Consider the following 16,088-nt stretch of genomic DNA (forward strand, 5'->3'; position numbering starts at 1 on the left):
ATGGATGAAGTCGATTTAAAAAACTATGGCTATATTCGTGTTCAGCGATATCGGCGAAAACATACTATTTCATGTGTCACGCGAATGTAACCATTTTTTGGGGGGTTACCCCCCTTGTGGAGGTGCTGGGAGCCGTGGACGGGTCCGATCAAAAATCTAACGTTATATTCGTGTTCAGCGTCACCAAAAACATACAATTCGATATATCACATGCCACAGATTTTCTTTCGAAAGTTTCACCCAAAATTGTGGGTGGGGTTGCCCCCCCTCTATAAGGAGATCCCATCTCGGAACTTGAATATTTCAAAAAAGCATCAAAAGGTGCATCCATGAAAATTTTTTCAAAATTTTAAATGGTAGCTCCCGTTTACAGCGCCATTTTGAAATTTGAACTTCAATTTGAAAGTTCAACTTTCAACTTTTGATAATTTTAAAATGCCTAAAAAGTTTTAAATGCAATGTTCTTCCGAACTGTGAAATCAGTTTTGATCAAAGTATCATAGTTTTGGAGGAATGGGCTGCTGAAGTTGAGTACCTCGAGACAATGTGAAAATAATGGAAGCCCCCCCCCACCCGCCCCCTGAGGGGACTGCGACCAAACTAATTGTGGGGTTTTTACTTACTGGGTGGGTATATAATATAATTATATTGTAAGAAAAATTTGAGCGAAATCGAAAGACATGACTTTCAAAATCGCCTTTTTTCGATTGAGTTGACATGAAATGACCAAAGACATTCAACAATTCGTGCAAATTTCAAAAATTTCTCCTTGATAGAAAATTTTTAATATTTTGAAATTAAAAATTTCATGAGAAAATGAAAATTGCGCTGGAGGCTCCAGAATATCTGGGAGTTTTGTGAATAATTCGATTTAAGAGATTTTAGGTGTATTTGTACTTTTTGGACTAATTTTTATCAGTTTTATTGAATGAGTGTTTGTTTTTCAAGCAAACCTAACTAAATCTTTAAAAATATTAATCAATATTGAATTTGCAAAAATTCGCCAAAAATCGAAAAATCAATAATAATTTAATTCACCTCAAATTGCATTCCTGCTCAAATCAGAGGCGCACTCTTCGAGTGGTTTCCTCGTGAGTCACAAAGAATTGTGATTTGTTTTTATTTTTCTCCTTCAAAATTCAGGTCAAATTGAATAACAATTTTTAAAATGAGGGAGGGGGGTTCAGATTAAAATTGGCTCAACTTCCAATCACAACTAGGCATCTTCCTCTCGTGGGATTGATGTGGCTTCAAAATCACCTATATGCAAAGAGAGTATCATAAAACAATCAAGTATAAGTAGATAATATCAAAACTCAATTTAATTTAAAAAATACACGTAGAAAGTATCTTCCTCACAACTACCTATTCGCAAATAAGTAGGTAAAGTATCGTAAATGCGAATTCAATTAATGGCAGCTCAGAGAGAAGACCATCTTCAAACCTTCGAAGCCAGCGTAGTCTCATTCTTAATGATATCTTGTTCCACCTCATTCCTTACACTTGAAATCCATGTAATATGGTCAGCTAAGTCGGTAAAAGCAGCGATGTCCGTGGATGAATGCATTATGCTAACAATACCTCTTATGTAGTAAAATGCTCCTTCCTTGAATATCAATCCACCTCCATCATCCCCCTGCCTGGGTCCATCTCCTACGACAAAAATGGCAAATTATATCTTACAAGTTTCATTTTATACTGGACAACTGGACACTGGACTTTATGTTTACATTCCATCATGGAGTAGGTATAGGTACTTGTATTTGCATACCTCCTATTTTAGAACCGGTACAAAATTTATCATAAGTTATGTACGGTTTGAAATCCTTGGGGACGATGGAAGTACATCGCTTATTGCTGATGAAAGGTAAAATACCCGTTTGTAATTTTTCGTTTAATTTTCCAAACTCGTTAAAACCCCATCCGACGGCCTGAAATTGGAATAAATTAGTCGTATAACTCTACGTGAATAACTAGGTAACGACTATAAGGACTTCAGATAATTCTTCATTTTTATTCAGGTCCACGAACAAAATTTGGGAAAGAGAGAGATGCTGAGGTTGAGGTAGGTATATTGAATTTGAAAAAATAATCGTAAGTATGTAGGTAGGCTATAGTAAAACTATGAAAGGTAGACGATTACTTTTCCTGGAGTGTCTTCACGAGGATGATGTGTATGAATCCAATGTATGCAGGCTGGCAAAGCTATCCAGCTGATTTCAATTTTTCCATTCAAAATTAATATTGCAATATCATTTTCGAAATTGGTTTGCGCTGCGAAGTAACCTTTGTTGGAAAATCGAATTTCTTTAATCTGTAGGCAGTCAAACATTAAAATATTAGCGCAATTTTTTTTTTTTTAATCAATAGGTATCTAGGTAGTTATTCTATGTACCTTGAATGATTTTTGATCGGGATGATCTTTCAACGTGTAATTTCGTGTATATTTCCCAACCACAATTTCGTAATTTTCTTCGGGCAATTTTTTCTGATTTATACTATCGTGGAAACAATGAGCAGCTGAAATGAACACACACAATTTTTTAAAATATTTTTAGAACTGGGATACGTCTGCAAAATTGTTAAGTAGGTACTACAAAATATGCATATCGGACGGTACTTATATCTCTAACCTGATACAATTAAATAAGGATTTATGATGGTGCCACCGCAAATTAATAGGTTTTTAGTGATATCATAAATGGCCACATGCCATGGCGAATCCCAGTGCCATTCCGTTGTATTCGATAATAAGGAAAAAGTCGTGAGTGTACGTCCACATTCTGCAAAATTGTGTACATATGAGTAGGTATAATAATTCCTACAGTAATTAGGTAGGTCAACTCTATAGAACTCTAAAGAAAAACAGGCGAAGTTTAACAAATCAAAGAGTCGCGTAATTTTAGAAAATTCAATGTTTTTTTTTCAAGCTACGTAGGTAGGTATTTTTTATAGTCAGATTTGACAAATGTAAAATTAGATATGTTTATGTACTATACGTGATGCTGCTGAAATTTTTAGTTAGGAAGGCTCGAAGGGCTGGTAGATGAAACTTACCTGGAACGCAAGAAAACAAGATGTTATCCCATTTTCCATCTTCTTGGCAGACTAATTCTTCATTAATTGGAACGAAACGTTTGTAAGTATGAAATTGCTTACAAGTAGGACGTACTCTGTCGCCGGTAATTAAAGGTGCATTACAATCGATCGAAGCATTGTTACGGTAACAAGCGAGATCAACGTTTACAGGATTTAGTTTATCACATATTTCTACACAAAAAATAAAACGAGAATGTACAAAAATGAAAAATACTGATTTAGGGTTGAATCAACTCACCACTAAAACACACCCCACAATTGAATAAAAATACATAAATAGAAATATTATTAAGACGAGAGAAAAAATTAATCGTTCGTGTTGCGGATTCCATTACTTTAAACAATACATTTACTTTACGTACTCGACGAATTTTTACAAAAATTACATAATTTCTCCTTTAAAAATATTCAATTAAGAGATGGCACTACACGGTTTGCCAACTGGAAATAGATAGGTACATACACTAGTATTATCACACGATATCGGGAAAACCATTTTCAGTGGTAGCCCACGAACTGGTTTTTCAACTTTTTGTTTGTTTGGATCGTGAAAATTACATCTTCTGCGTTAGTTTCAATGTCTAATTATGAGATTAAAGTATAAGTAGTACTCTCTGATCATTTGCGTATATATACAGGGTGCTAAATAAAACGTGGGCAATAATATCACAATATATGCAACTGGAGTAGACGAATAAAAAACGTTATTATGATAAGTTGCCTATCTTGTAAAATGAAGGAGCTATGTGCTCCGCAAAACTGGAAATTGAAAAATTCATCAAAAATAAGATGTTTGAATTATTCAAATGATGCCCTTTACCCATATAGTACTCGAGTGGACTAACAAAAAAAGTTATTATTATTATAACCAATTGTCTATCTTCAAAATTGAAGGGGCAAACTGATATAGTGCAATATGCCTTCACCCTCTTGGTGGTTATTCTCAGAAAGATTACCTGATTAGGGGAATCGTCTTAACATGGGAACTATTTCTACATGAATCTTCTTACACAATACACCTATTTTGTACATAAATCTGTCAATCATGTATAAAAGGGGTGAACTAAGATCTTGTGGATCGTTGGATTTCACCACTAGCCTCACTTGTGTTCTATCATCTGCAGCGTAAGGTATCAAGTGGCATTATAGTCTAATAGTGTCAAATATGTATAATCTCTTGATGAGATATTTAATTTAAACAGGAATGGAAACCGAAATGAAAAAAAATATTGGTTATTTTTTTCAAAATTATTTATTATGGTTATGGTTAAGGGTTATGGTTATGACCCAAAAAAATAAAGGTTATGGTTAAAAATAAAGGTTACAGTTTTCTTTCATTTATCGTTACCTTAATGCCAAATCCGAGTATGTCCATCCAAAAAACCATCGTCGTTTTGCGTCACTGATAAGGCTCTGGGAAGCCCTGAATTGAAAAATTTGCATCGGAGTACAGTTAAAATGCACCACCGAAGATGCACGAAGCTGACCGATGTTCAATCAGAACTCAACGAACCCTTCCGAGCATATCCGAGCCTTATCAGTGATGCGTAAAATCGTCCTTTTTTTGTATGGACATACTCGGATTTGGCATTAAGGTAACGTTATCAAAAATTAATTGCACTTCAATGTCAAAAAAGTGCGCCTGCGGCCAAAAAAACAAAAAAAAACACAATTTCACAGCCATTTTTTGAGTTTGAAAAAAATTTTAGACAAATTGAGCCCTTTTTTTCTCAAAAATCATAATAAATCATAAATGTCATATTTTACATGAAAAAAATGAGATTTTTACCTACTCAAAAAAATAACCATTATGTACCTATTTAACCAAAACAAAAAAATGAATTGGTTAAGGTTATGGTTACAAAATTTCAAATCAATAATTTTGGTTATGGTTACGATTACGGTTACAGTTTTTGCCTCATTTTAGCGGTTAAAATTCATTTCAGTTACTGTTTCCATCCCTGTATTCAACTTATATTTAACACCACTCCAAGCGTGGTAATTTCATGTTGATTTACTCGATTATTGATAGACTAATTAATGTACCTAATTGTAATTATAACCTATCGCGATCAACCTATTGTGCTTTGCGACTACTCGAAATAATTCCGGACATTATCAAGTAGGGCGTGTGATATGTGAGTCTATCTATACTAAAGTAAAGCATCCACCATAGAGTCACTACCTATTATTGGGGTAGGCTCAGGGAAGAGGTGGAGAGACGGTCAGTAGTGTTAGGTAAGTAGGTACTTACATGGTGGTGTCTCCACTAATTAAATATAATATTATCATAGTTAATTAATATTATCTAGGATCCACAGACCATGGACAAATGGACAATGATCCTGTTTTGTAGATAGGTATATATATTTTCTGATGCCTATTTGCTCATCAATACCTTCGTGTGAAGGTATTGATGTCGTTTGAACCACATGATCTGCATGAATCTTGTCATTGAACATAGATTTATATATTGGAACGAGAATAGACGATAGTAAGTATATAATTAAACACATTAATTATAGTAGTATCGATGTCTATTGAGCTAATAAAGTTTATCATCGGAATAATAATACTAGGTGTTCATTTTATTATTATTCTAACAGTGAAGTGTATAGTTGAACATCCGGATTGGATAACCTTGTCTAAGGCATTTGTAGACATGGCTAAATTCACCCCCCCCCCTTACTCCTTAGGTAGTATCTCATTCATGCAACCCCCTTTTAAGTAATCACGCTTATCCAAATCATCCTATCAAATCATGCATTATTTAAGGTGCACCGGGGGAAGTTGGAATTCGGGGTAAGTTAGAAAACTTGCTCTAGCTCCTAGAGGTTTATATCTGGCAAAGTGCCACTATAAAGGTGACTTGAAGGTACTACCCCTACTTCATCACGGCATAAAAATTTTCGCGATTCAGTTTCATTTTAGATGTCTTTGGTTCGATTGTATTGTTGTTGTTTTGCACTTGTTTTGAATTTGTTCTAAAATATAGACTTTCTATTTCTTAGTTTTTCGCATATAGCGGACGAACCCTGCGTCCTAGTGAAAATCTGATGGGTGTGATCTCAAAGAGAATTAAATTCTCTACCATTTTGTTAATGTGCAATTTTTGTAGGACGCTCCGTTTGTGATCTATGCCTCTGCAAAGTTTAGCCTGTTCTGACTTCCCCCAATTGGGGAAAGTCAGAACAGTTTATATTTTATAATCGCGCTCAAATTTTCACCATAGCTTAAGAACCCTTATGGGAACCTACATAATAAATTTGATCCATATTGGTTCACTAGAAGGGGAGTAACAGCTGGTCAAAGTTGAAATTGCGAAAAATCATTCTGACTTGCCCCGGTGCACCTTAACTATAACAAAACCTGATTCAAAATTTCCAAATTTCGAGTGCCCCAAATTTGAATTTTGAAATTGTGCTTCTCCCGTGTAGGGACGGGTCAAGAATATCCTTATGGTACCCTCTGCCTGTCGTAAAAGGCGACTAAAAGAGGACCAGGCAAGCGCGGAGGCCTAGATAGCAGCCCTATCACCGTGATATATCTGGCATGGCTGGTAACCAAGTCAGACGAAAATCAACCTCACTCAAAACTCACAAACAACAGGAAACGGATGGAACTATGGGATCCCAGGCGGAGGTGAACCCCTGGTTAAAATAAAAACGCACGCTAACGAAAGGAAATACAAATTCGGAAACTGGAATGTAAGAGGATATGCAGCCAAGGAAGCAGAAATAAACGGAATTCTAAGCAGCAGAAATATAGACTTTGCCGTGATGTCTGAAACAAAGAAGAAAGGAAGTGGAACAATCGAATCTGGAAATTACATCGTTATCTACAGTGGAGTCGACAAGAAAGCCAGAGCTGCAGGCGGAGTGATGTTACACATACATAATAAACACCGCGAAAACATCGACTCATACAACATATGGCATGAAAGAATTGTATCAGCAAGGATGAGATTGAAAAAAGACTTTCTTACAATAATCGGAGTATATGCACCAGAAGAGGGAAGAGAGGAACAAAGCGAAGAGTTCTACGAGCAACTACAGAAGGCAGTACAAGCAGTAAATCCAGAAGATAAATTGGTAATAGCAGGAGACTTGAATGCTCAGGTAGGAGATAAGCGTGTAAAGACAGTAACTGGTATGTATGGAACCAGAGATGTTGCGATTCTCAGGCTAAAAGAATCGCGGTTCTCAAATAGCGACTCTATGATTTTTGGAATAAAATCGTTTGTTTGCGGTTCTTTATGCATAGGAACCGCGGTTCTTCTCTCGGTTCTCATTTGCGGTTCCCATTTTTTTTTTAAATGTTTAAATCAGACCAATGTTGAGCAAAGCAACGAAAAAAAATTCACTTCACTTTTTAGTTTTAAACCTACACTACTCACTACTTACAGTCCGGCATATGACAATAGGAGTAATTGCACCCCCCCCCCGATCCTCCGGGACAACTTTTTTCTTAAAGAGGACATCCTAAGGAACATTTTAAAGCAAACTTGCAAAAAAAAAAAGTTGGTCTTACTTACAAAATGACGGCCATTTTGTACGTAAGGCCAACTTTTTTTTTTGGCGAGTTTTCTTTAAAATGTTCCTTGGGATGTCCCCTTTAAGAAAAAAGTTGTCCCGGAGGATCGGCGGGGGGTGCAATTACTCCTATTGTCATATGCCGGACTATTAGGGAAAAATTGAAGAAGTCAACTGTAAAATTTCACATTTATTTGGCAAAATCTTGAAAATTTGGGAGCCGCAAATCCAGAGAACCGCAAAATTGTGTTTTGCGATTCTCGTAATGAGAGAATCGCGAAAGAGCCGCGGCTCGGAACCGCGGCTCCGCGGTTCTATTAGCGATTCTTTACGCGATTCAAATCGCAACAACCCTGTATGGAACAGAAGGAATGAATACAAATGGGAAAAGACTGATAGATTTTTGCACTTTCAACGGATTAAGAATCATGAACACATTCTACCAACACAAGAAAGATCACAAGATGACATGGAGCAATACAAGAGGACAAAGCTCAATGATCGACCATTTCATAGCCAATGAAAATGCCGCAAAGAAATTCTTGGATGTAAGAACATACAGAGGCCTAGAAATAGGCACTGACCATCATTTTGTTCAAGGAGTAATGAGAATGGAAACAACAAGAATACCAGCAAGGAAAAATGAAAAGAAGATCAACACAAGAGCCCTGGATGACCCAACCAACCAATGGCTGTACCAAAGACGGATGAACATCATTAGTCAAGAGATACCAGCAAGCCAGGACATAGAAGAAGAATGGAAAAATATCAAATCCATTGTGACAAAAGCGGCAAAAGAAAGCTTAGGAATGGTTCCTTGCAGAATTGGGGCAAAGCGAATAAAGAATTGGGACACCGAAATCCAAGAACTCATACAAAAGAAAAGACAGGCATTCAGAAAATTCATGAGCACAAAAAGCGAGGTTGATGGTGAAGAATATCGAAAACAGTCGGCAAAAGTCAAGAGAAAGTCCAGGAAATTACAGAGAGAGAGCTGGGAAAATTTCATCACATTCCTGGAGCATGACACATACAAGTTACGGCCAAAGGTGTACAAGATCATAAGAAGAATTGACACAAATTTTAACGAAAGAGTGGGTTTGCCAAAGATTAAAATCAATGATGCAAAGGAATATTTTGAAGAACTCTGGAGTGATGAAAATGCACAAGATACAAAGATAGAAGATGAAATTGGAGAAATAGAAGACAGAATTTCAATTAAAGAGCTTCAAGAAGCTTTGAGAACAGCAAAAAATGCAAAAGCTCCAGGAGAAGATGGCATACCAACAGAATTGTACAAATATGCAAGTGGCGAATTTAAAAGAAGACTTCTGGAATTCCTAAATAGGATGTACCAAGAAGAAAAAGTACCTGAAGATTTCAAAACAGCAATTGTAATACCACTGTTCAAGAAAGGCGATATGTCAAACCTGAAAAACTACCGAGGAATAAGTCTACTCAACACCTGCTACAAGATATATGCAAAAATACTGGCAAAACGACTGGCAGAGCATGCAGAAGAAAAGCTGTCAGAAAGTCAAAACGGATTTAGAAAAGGAAGATCATGCACTGATGCAAGTTATACAGTAAAACTAATGATGGAAAAACGGATCGAATACAACCTAGAAACACACATGTGCTTTATAGACCTGGAAAAAGCATATGATAGGGTTAATAGAAGAAAACTGTTTGAAGTCCTAAAAGATGAAGAGATAACATATAAAATGCGAAAAGTGATAAACAGCATATATAAGAACACTAGAATAAGAGTACAAATTGGAAATAAACTCTCAGAACAAGCAGAAATAAACAGAGGAGTTCGCCAGGGATGCCCACTGTCTTGTGTTTTATTCAACATGTACATGGATCACATGGTAAAAGAATGGCAGAAAATGAAGCCAAAAGGAATCAAGACAGACAGAAGACAAGAAATATCAACAGTATTATTCGCAGATGATCAAGCAGTACTAGCCGAAACAGAAGATGACCTACAGAGATCAATGTATAATTTAACAAAGACATCAGAAAAGTATGATATGAGAATATCTTCAGAGAAAACAAAAACAATGGCCTTCAAAGGAAAGGAGCCAGTAAGAAGCAAGATTGTAATAAATGGAAAAATCATTGAACAGGTCAACAATTTCAAATACCTGGGAAACACGATATCATACCAGGGAGAAGTAGATGTTGGTGGAAAGATTGCAAAGTTCCTGAGAGTCACAGGACTGATAAATAGGACCCTGAGAAGCAGTAAGGTGCGAAAAGAAACAAGATTGAAGGTGTACAATACCCTAGCAATACCAATGATGACGTATGGAAGCGAGGTATGGGCACTGAAGAAATCTGATAAAAGAAGAATAATGGCAGCAGAGATGAAGTTCATGAGGAGAACGGCAGGGGTGACTCTCAGAGACAGAGTCCCATCCGAGAAAATAACAGCAGATCTCGGAGTGAAGCCAGTCATGAAGAAGATAAAACAGTATAGGAAAGATTGGAGAAATCATGTCAAAAGGATGGAGGAAACAAGATCACCAAAACAGGTCCTCCAATATACACCAACGGGGAAGAGAAGCAGAGGGAGACCAAGGAGGAAACTCACGGATACCTCAGGCTCATCCTCAACAGGTTCCACACCGCAGCAGACAGGCCAATAGGCCTACCGCTTATAAGGAAATGACGATGACGATGACGATGACGAAATTGTGCTTACCCCTTCAATTTTGAAAATAGGCAATTGGTCATAATAACTTTTTTTGTTCTTCCACTCGAGTACTATGGGTAAGGGGCATCATTTGAATGATTCAAACATCTTATTTTTGATGAATTTTTCAAAATTGGCGAATTTTAGTTCAAAAATGGAGTAATTTCTTCAATACGCAGACGGTAAGAAAATGTTTGAATCATTCGCGAAGGATGCCCTTAACCCATAGTACTCGAGTGGACGGACAAAACAAGTTATTATGATCAACTGCCTATCTTCAAAATTGAAGGGGCAAGCACAATTTCAAAATTCAAATTTGGGGCATTCAAAATTTGGAAATTTGGAATCAGGTTTGTCCCTTCAATTTTGAAGATGGGAAATTGGTCATAATAACATGTCTGTTTGTCCACTAGCGAGTACTATGGGTTAGGGGCATCACTTAAATGATACGTTTTCTTATTATTGATGAATTTTTCAAAATTATTGGTAAATTTCCAGTTTTGCGAAGCACGTAACGCTTTCAATTTACAAGATAGGCAACTTATCATAATAACGTTTTTTTTTTTTGGTTCGTCTATTCGAGTTGCATCTATTGTGAAATTATTTTTCCACGCTTTACTTAACACCCTGTATACATCCTTTCTACAAAGCTTTGTTTCATTTCTTTTTCATCGATGACGACAGATGAGGTTTTTTACTTCTCATTTGTGCAGTTCTGTCTCCAATAAATACCTAGGTACCTATAGGTATTTTCGATCGACTAGGAGTCACCCTACTAGGTAAACATTGGTGAGAGGTTGAATGAATGGGGAGCCCTGCAATTGCGCCAAATCATCAAAATCGTGTACCCGGAATTGCGCCGGGTGTTCGAAAAAGTATACTGGCAGTTGCGCCGAGTTGGGAAAATGCGAAACGAACAAGATATGAATGAATCATTCAGTCGCATAGGTTATCTATGATGATTGTATTCATCCACTCCAGAATCTTCAGTCTCCTAATGTCCCAAAAAATAAGTCTAACGGACTGGATCAAAATTAGAGGCTGTTCGGGAGGGGGTAGGGAAGGGTGACTGAAAATTTTCTGATCGGTATGAGAAAAAAATCCCGATTTTGAAGTTTCAAATATGGAATTTATTAGTTTGAGAAAGAGATAGGAATTGGTGGTCCGAGCGAAATGAGGTTAAAAGTGTTCAAAAATTTGTATGTAGGTATTTCAAGAAGTGAAAAACAATGTGTTTTTGAAAACTCATTTCTTTTTTTGCTCAAAAATTTTAGAATTTGAATGTCGAGTTTTTGAAAATTTCAATTTTGAAAATGAAAAGCAAACAGATCTGAACGAAGCGAGGACAAAGCTTGTTTCGAGAAGTAAAGAAATGATGTTTTTAGAATGAAAAAATTTATGTTTATACGAAAAAATGAAAAAATATAGTAGCAATAAGCACCTCATGCCCCTACATCTACCTACACCTAATTATAAGCACGAATTTTTTAACTACACCAAAATTACGATTCTGACAGTCCGCAGAGTGAGCAAAGGGTCGGGAAGATTCGTTCTTTTGATTGGCGCAATTCCCCATGAACATATTTCTGTATGTGGCGCAATTGCAGGTATGCTTATTTTTTTTACTTGGCGCAATTCAGGGTATATTTGGCGCAATTGCATGGCAGCCAATGAATGTATCTGCATCACAATGTAAACAATTGTTTTACATGTTTTATTTATTTAATAATATTTTGAGAAGGTCACGGTCTGGCGATTCGTATAGCTCTTCTTGAACATTGGATCCTGAACGAAAATTTCCTGATGATTTATTCGTACGTTTTGTGAGTTGGTTTATACATAGAGTGGCCCAAAAGTCACGCGCTGCTTGCGTAACTAGTGGTTCACATAAACCTCAGTTTGTTCCCCTTAAATAATAAAAGAAGTAAATACATAAGATTAAAACTCAATTTAATAAAAAAAATACACATAGAAAGTCCCTTCCTAAAAACTACTCGCAAATAAGTACCTAGGTAAATATCGTAAATGCGAATTCAAATGGCAGTTCAGAGAAGATCATCTTCAACCCTTCGAAACGAGCGTAGTCTCTTTCTTAATAATATCTTGTTCCACCTCATTCCTTACACTTAAAATCCAATTTATATGGTCAGCTAAGTCGGTAAAAGCAGCGATGGCCATGGACGAAGGTTGCATTATGCTGACAACACCTCGTATGTAGTAAAATGTTCCTTCTCGGAATAACAATCCACCTCCATCATCCCCCTGCAATACACCAGGTCCTACGACAGAAATGGCAAATTATCATATTAACTGGGCAACTGGACTTTACGCTTTGGTACATTCCATTATGAAGTGCAATATTTGCATACCTGTTTCAGAACCAGCGCAAAATTTATCATAAGTTATGTACGGTTTGAAATCGTTGGGGACAATGGAAATACATCGGTTATTGCTGATGAAAGGTAAATTAGCCGTTAGTAATTGTTCGCTTAATTTTCCTAACTCGTTGACACCCCATCCGACGACCTGAAATTAGAATAAATTAGTCAAATTACTGTACGTGAATCACTAGGAAACGACTGCAGATAATTCCACATTTTTTTTTCAGGTCAATGAACAAAATTTGGGAAAGAGAGAGATGCTGAGGTAGGTAGTAGGTACCTATTTGAAATTTGAAAAAATAATCGTAAGTAGGTACATCTACATAATATATAGGTATAGTAAAACAGAACAAAAAGGTAGACGATTACTTTTCCTGGAGTGCCTTCAGGAGGATGATACTTCTGTGTATGAATCCAATCTACGCAGGCTGGTAAAACTGTCGGGCTGATTTCAATTTTTTCATCCAAAATTAATATTGCAATATCATCTGCGTGATAGGTAAGCGTTGGAAAGTAACCTTTGTTGGAAAATCGAATTTCTTTAATCTGTAGTCAAACATTAAATATCAGCGCAATTCTTTTTTTAAAAAAATCAAATATGTACATAGTTATCCTACCTTGTATGATTTTTGATCGGGGTTATCTTTCACCTTGTAATTTCCTGTAAATTTACCAACCACAATTTCGTAATTTTCTTCGGGCAATTTTTTCTGATTTAGACGATCGTAGAAACAATGAGCAGCTGAAATGAACACAGCACACAATGTTTTTTAATATTTTTAGAACTGGAATATCTATGTCTTCAAAGTTATTAGGAAGGTAAAAAAATATGCATTTATACAGGGTGCCCAGAAATATCGAGTACCTACCCCTAAAAAAGTTTTCTACTAAAATACTTTGGTTGGTCACAGTGAATGATAATAATGATAGCACACGATTGGTTGTTGGACTGGAGAGATAACATTCCACCAATAATATGCATCTATTTCACGTTGCCAACTTACATTTTTAATGAAAAACTTTCTTAGGGGTACTCGATATTTCTGGCCACCCTGTAGTCCGATACCTATATCTCTAACCTGATACAATTAAGTGAGGATTTATTATGGTGCCACCGCAAATTAATAGATTTTTAGTAATATCATAAATGGCCACATGCCATGGTGAATCCCCATACTTTTCCGTTGTATCATCCGATATTAAAGTCACGACACCCGTGAATGGACGTCCACATTCTGCAAAATTGTGTACACTGTTACACATGAGTAGCTGTAATAATTCCTAGAATATTTAAACAATATGTAAGGCAGTGATCTATAGGTTAACGTTCAAATGAATTGGTATCGTTTTGGTAATTATTTTTGAGCTATTCTCAATTCACCAACAGATTTCTAAAATTGTTAGTTCTTGAAGAGAAAAAAGATTAAAATATATTATATGTACTACTTTAAAAAACTGGCAGAATCGTATTTTGACAATTTGTGCCCAAAATTGACCAAAAAACTCACGAAGACCCTGGTTCTTTCTGTAATGGATATTTTTACGATTAGAAAATTCAAAAAATTCGCTGGAGGCTGCAGAATGCCTCGAAATCACTACTAATCAACCCAAGAAGTCAAAAAAACACATTTTCAACCGAATTTCGGCAATCTAATTTTGTTTTATGTAATTTTAATTTTTTCTCTAAAAAAGCGTCAAATTTAGATTTTTAGAAATTCACTACAAATCAAATGCAGCCCCTGAAATTTATGAGCTCATTGAGCTATCTTGCACGGATCAAAACGAATTTCACAATATTTTGATTAGGTGTTTTTTCAGGTGCAATTTTCGTCCAGCCCCGCAGCCAAATTCTAATTCAGTTTGATGTAACTACAATACCACTTGCCATAAAATTAATGATAAAAATACTAAAAGAAAATTACCCGGAACGCAAGAAAACAAAATGTTATCCCATTTTCCATCTTCTTGGCAGACTAATTCTTCATAAATTGGAACGAAATCTTTGTAAGTGTAAAATTGCTTACATGTAGGATGTACTCTGTCGCCGGTAATTAAAGGTCCATTACAATCGATCGGACCATTGTTACGGTAACAAGCGAGATCAACATTTACAGGATTCAGTTTATCACATATTTCTAAACAAAAAATAGGTAACACACGATTACAAATAAAAAACTGGTATTGATTTAGGGCTAGGCCTATATTTTATTCATTATTCGCGAGAGTCCCATAAACTGCAGCCTACTTTCACATTGGGGTAAATCTGGTGACCAGCTTCCTTCCAGACAAACCCAATTCACAGTCTTATTATCAACTCGAGAATATCCTGGTTTGCATGATGAGAAAGTAGCCTTGGTGTATTCGGGAACTGCGGTTCCACCATTTGTGATACAGGATTGGTTTTGTGCTGATCTAGGACACTTGTATGTTGCTGTTTTATTATCTATGTATGATATTGGAATGGCACAATGACCCCTGGAAAAGATGAATATGCAAGCAGTCAGGAAAGTCTATTGCATGTTGAAAGTTGAATGAAAATTGTAATGTTATTCATGTTGCATCTTACTCGGGCAAAGGATCTGCAGAAGTAGTCGGTGTTTCACCGCTAAAACACACCACACAATTGAATAAAAAAACAGAAATACAAATACAAATATAAATATTAACACGAGAGAAAAAATTAATCTTTCGTATTACGGATTCCATTACTTTAAACAATATTTTACGTTACTCGACGAATTTTTACAAAAATCACATCATTTCCCCTAAACAAATATTCAATAAATGGCACCACACGGTTTGCTAACTGGAAATACACTAATAATATTACACGATATCGGGAAAACCATTCTCAGTGGTAACCTACGAACTTGTTTCTCAACTTCTTGGTCGTTTAAATCGTAAAAATTACATCTTCTGCGTTAGTTTCAATGTACATATAATTATTAGCGATTCGCAGCTCTTCTTGTACATTGGCTCTCGAATGAAAATTTCCTGATGATTTATTCGTAAGCTTTGAGAGTTGATTTATATAGCTAGAGCTAGTTCAAAAATTAAATATGGGTTGATTCGTGGAATTGAGTAAATTTTAATCAGTTCATTTTCAATTCAAAAAATGTAATATTTTGGAAAAAGTCCAAAAAATAATTCGAAAAAATTTGTAACTGTAATTCAATATTTAATATGTACTTGTACAATATTCGTGGGTATTTTTGTTATTTCGAAATTTCTTTGAAAACACTCTCTTTGTTTTTCGTATAAATCACCGCAAAATTTATATCTCACTAATTTTACCTAATAATAAAAAAAAATTGAATACCTTGGGAATCGAATAGGTAATTTTGAAATCTACTCGTACAAACAAATTGACGAAAT

At 35.8% G+C, this 16,088-nt stretch overlaps 2 protein-coding genes across 3 annotated transcripts; both read right to left on the reverse strand.

The window, feature by feature from the left end:
- Nucleotides 1-1,304: 1,304 nt before the first annotated feature.
- On the reverse strand, nucleotides 1,305-3,563 carry LOC135838747 (clotting factor C-like). The gene is made up of 7 exons (XM_065354498.1): nucleotides 3,338-3,563; nucleotides 3,058-3,270; nucleotides 2,634-2,783; nucleotides 2,396-2,520; nucleotides 2,144-2,314; nucleotides 1,772-1,931; nucleotides 1,305-1,653 (listed from the first exon to the last, which is right to left on the reverse strand). The coding sequence occupies exons 1-7, from the start codon at nucleotides 3,429-3,431 to the stop codon at nucleotides 1,439-1,441; spliced, it is 1,128 nt and encodes a 375-aa protein (XP_065210570.1). The 5' UTR covers nucleotides 3,432-3,563; the 3' UTR covers nucleotides 1,305-1,438.
- An 8,464-nt stretch (nucleotides 3,564-12,027) lies between these two features.
- Nucleotides 12,028-15,610, reverse strand: LOC135838744 (modular serine protease-like). Of its 2 annotated transcripts, XR_010557473.1 has the most exons (9): nucleotides 15,280-15,610; nucleotides 14,959-15,188; nucleotides 14,636-14,848; nucleotides 13,793-13,948; nucleotides 13,331-13,455; nucleotides 13,083-13,259; nucleotides 12,702-12,858; nucleotides 12,341-12,611; nucleotides 12,028-12,239 (listed from the first exon to the last, which is right to left on the reverse strand). XR_010557473.1 is itself a non-coding variant. In XM_065354496.1 (8 exons), the coding sequence occupies exons 1-8, from the start codon at nucleotides 15,417-15,419 to the stop codon at nucleotides 12,394-12,396; spliced, it is 1,416 nt and encodes a 471-aa protein (XP_065210568.1). In that variant the 5' UTR covers nucleotides 15,420-15,607; the 3' UTR covers nucleotides 12,266-12,393. The 2 variants fall into 2 exon arrangements, 1 of the variants encoding a protein (XP_065210568.1); XM_065354496.1 differs by lacking the exon at nucleotides 12,028-12,239 and having other exon boundaries at nucleotides 12,266-12,611; nucleotides 15,280-15,607.
- Nucleotides 15,611-16,088: the final 478 nt, after the last annotated feature.

The sequence above is a fragment of the Planococcus citri genome, chromosome 3 (assembly GCF_950023065.1).
Source record: "Planococcus citri chromosome 3, ihPlaCitr1.1, whole genome shotgun sequence".
Classification (NCBI taxonomy): domain Eukaryota; kingdom Metazoa; phylum Arthropoda; class Insecta; order Hemiptera; family Pseudococcidae; genus Planococcus; species Planococcus citri.

Bases quoted from the DNA above. Each gene is read 5' to 3' on its own strand.
- LOC135838747 (XM_065354498.1), bottom strand. From the start codon at position 3,431: ATGGAATCCGCAACACGAACGATTAATTTTTTCTCTCGTCTTAATAAT. The intron at 2,521-2,633 runs GTTAGAGATATA...TGTTCATTTCAG, and splicing joins TCCTTATTTAATTGTATCAG to CTGCTCATTGTTTCCACGAT. The intron at 1,654-1,771 runs GTATGCAAATAC...TTTTTGTCGTAG, and splicing joins TACCGGTTCTAAAATAGGAG to GAGATGGACCCAGGCAGGGG.
- LOC135838744 (XM_065354496.1), bottom strand. From the start codon at position 15,419: ATGGAATCCGTAATACGAAAGATTAATTTTTTCTCTCGTGTTAATATT. The intron at 15,189-15,279 runs GTAAGATGCAAC...CATCTTTTCCAG, and splicing joins TCTGCAGATCCTTTGCCCGA to GGGTCATTGTGCCATTCCAA. The intron at 13,260-13,330 runs GTAGGATAACTA...GTTTGACTACAG, and splicing joins CCGATCAAAAATCATACAAG to ATTAAAGAAATTCGATTTTC.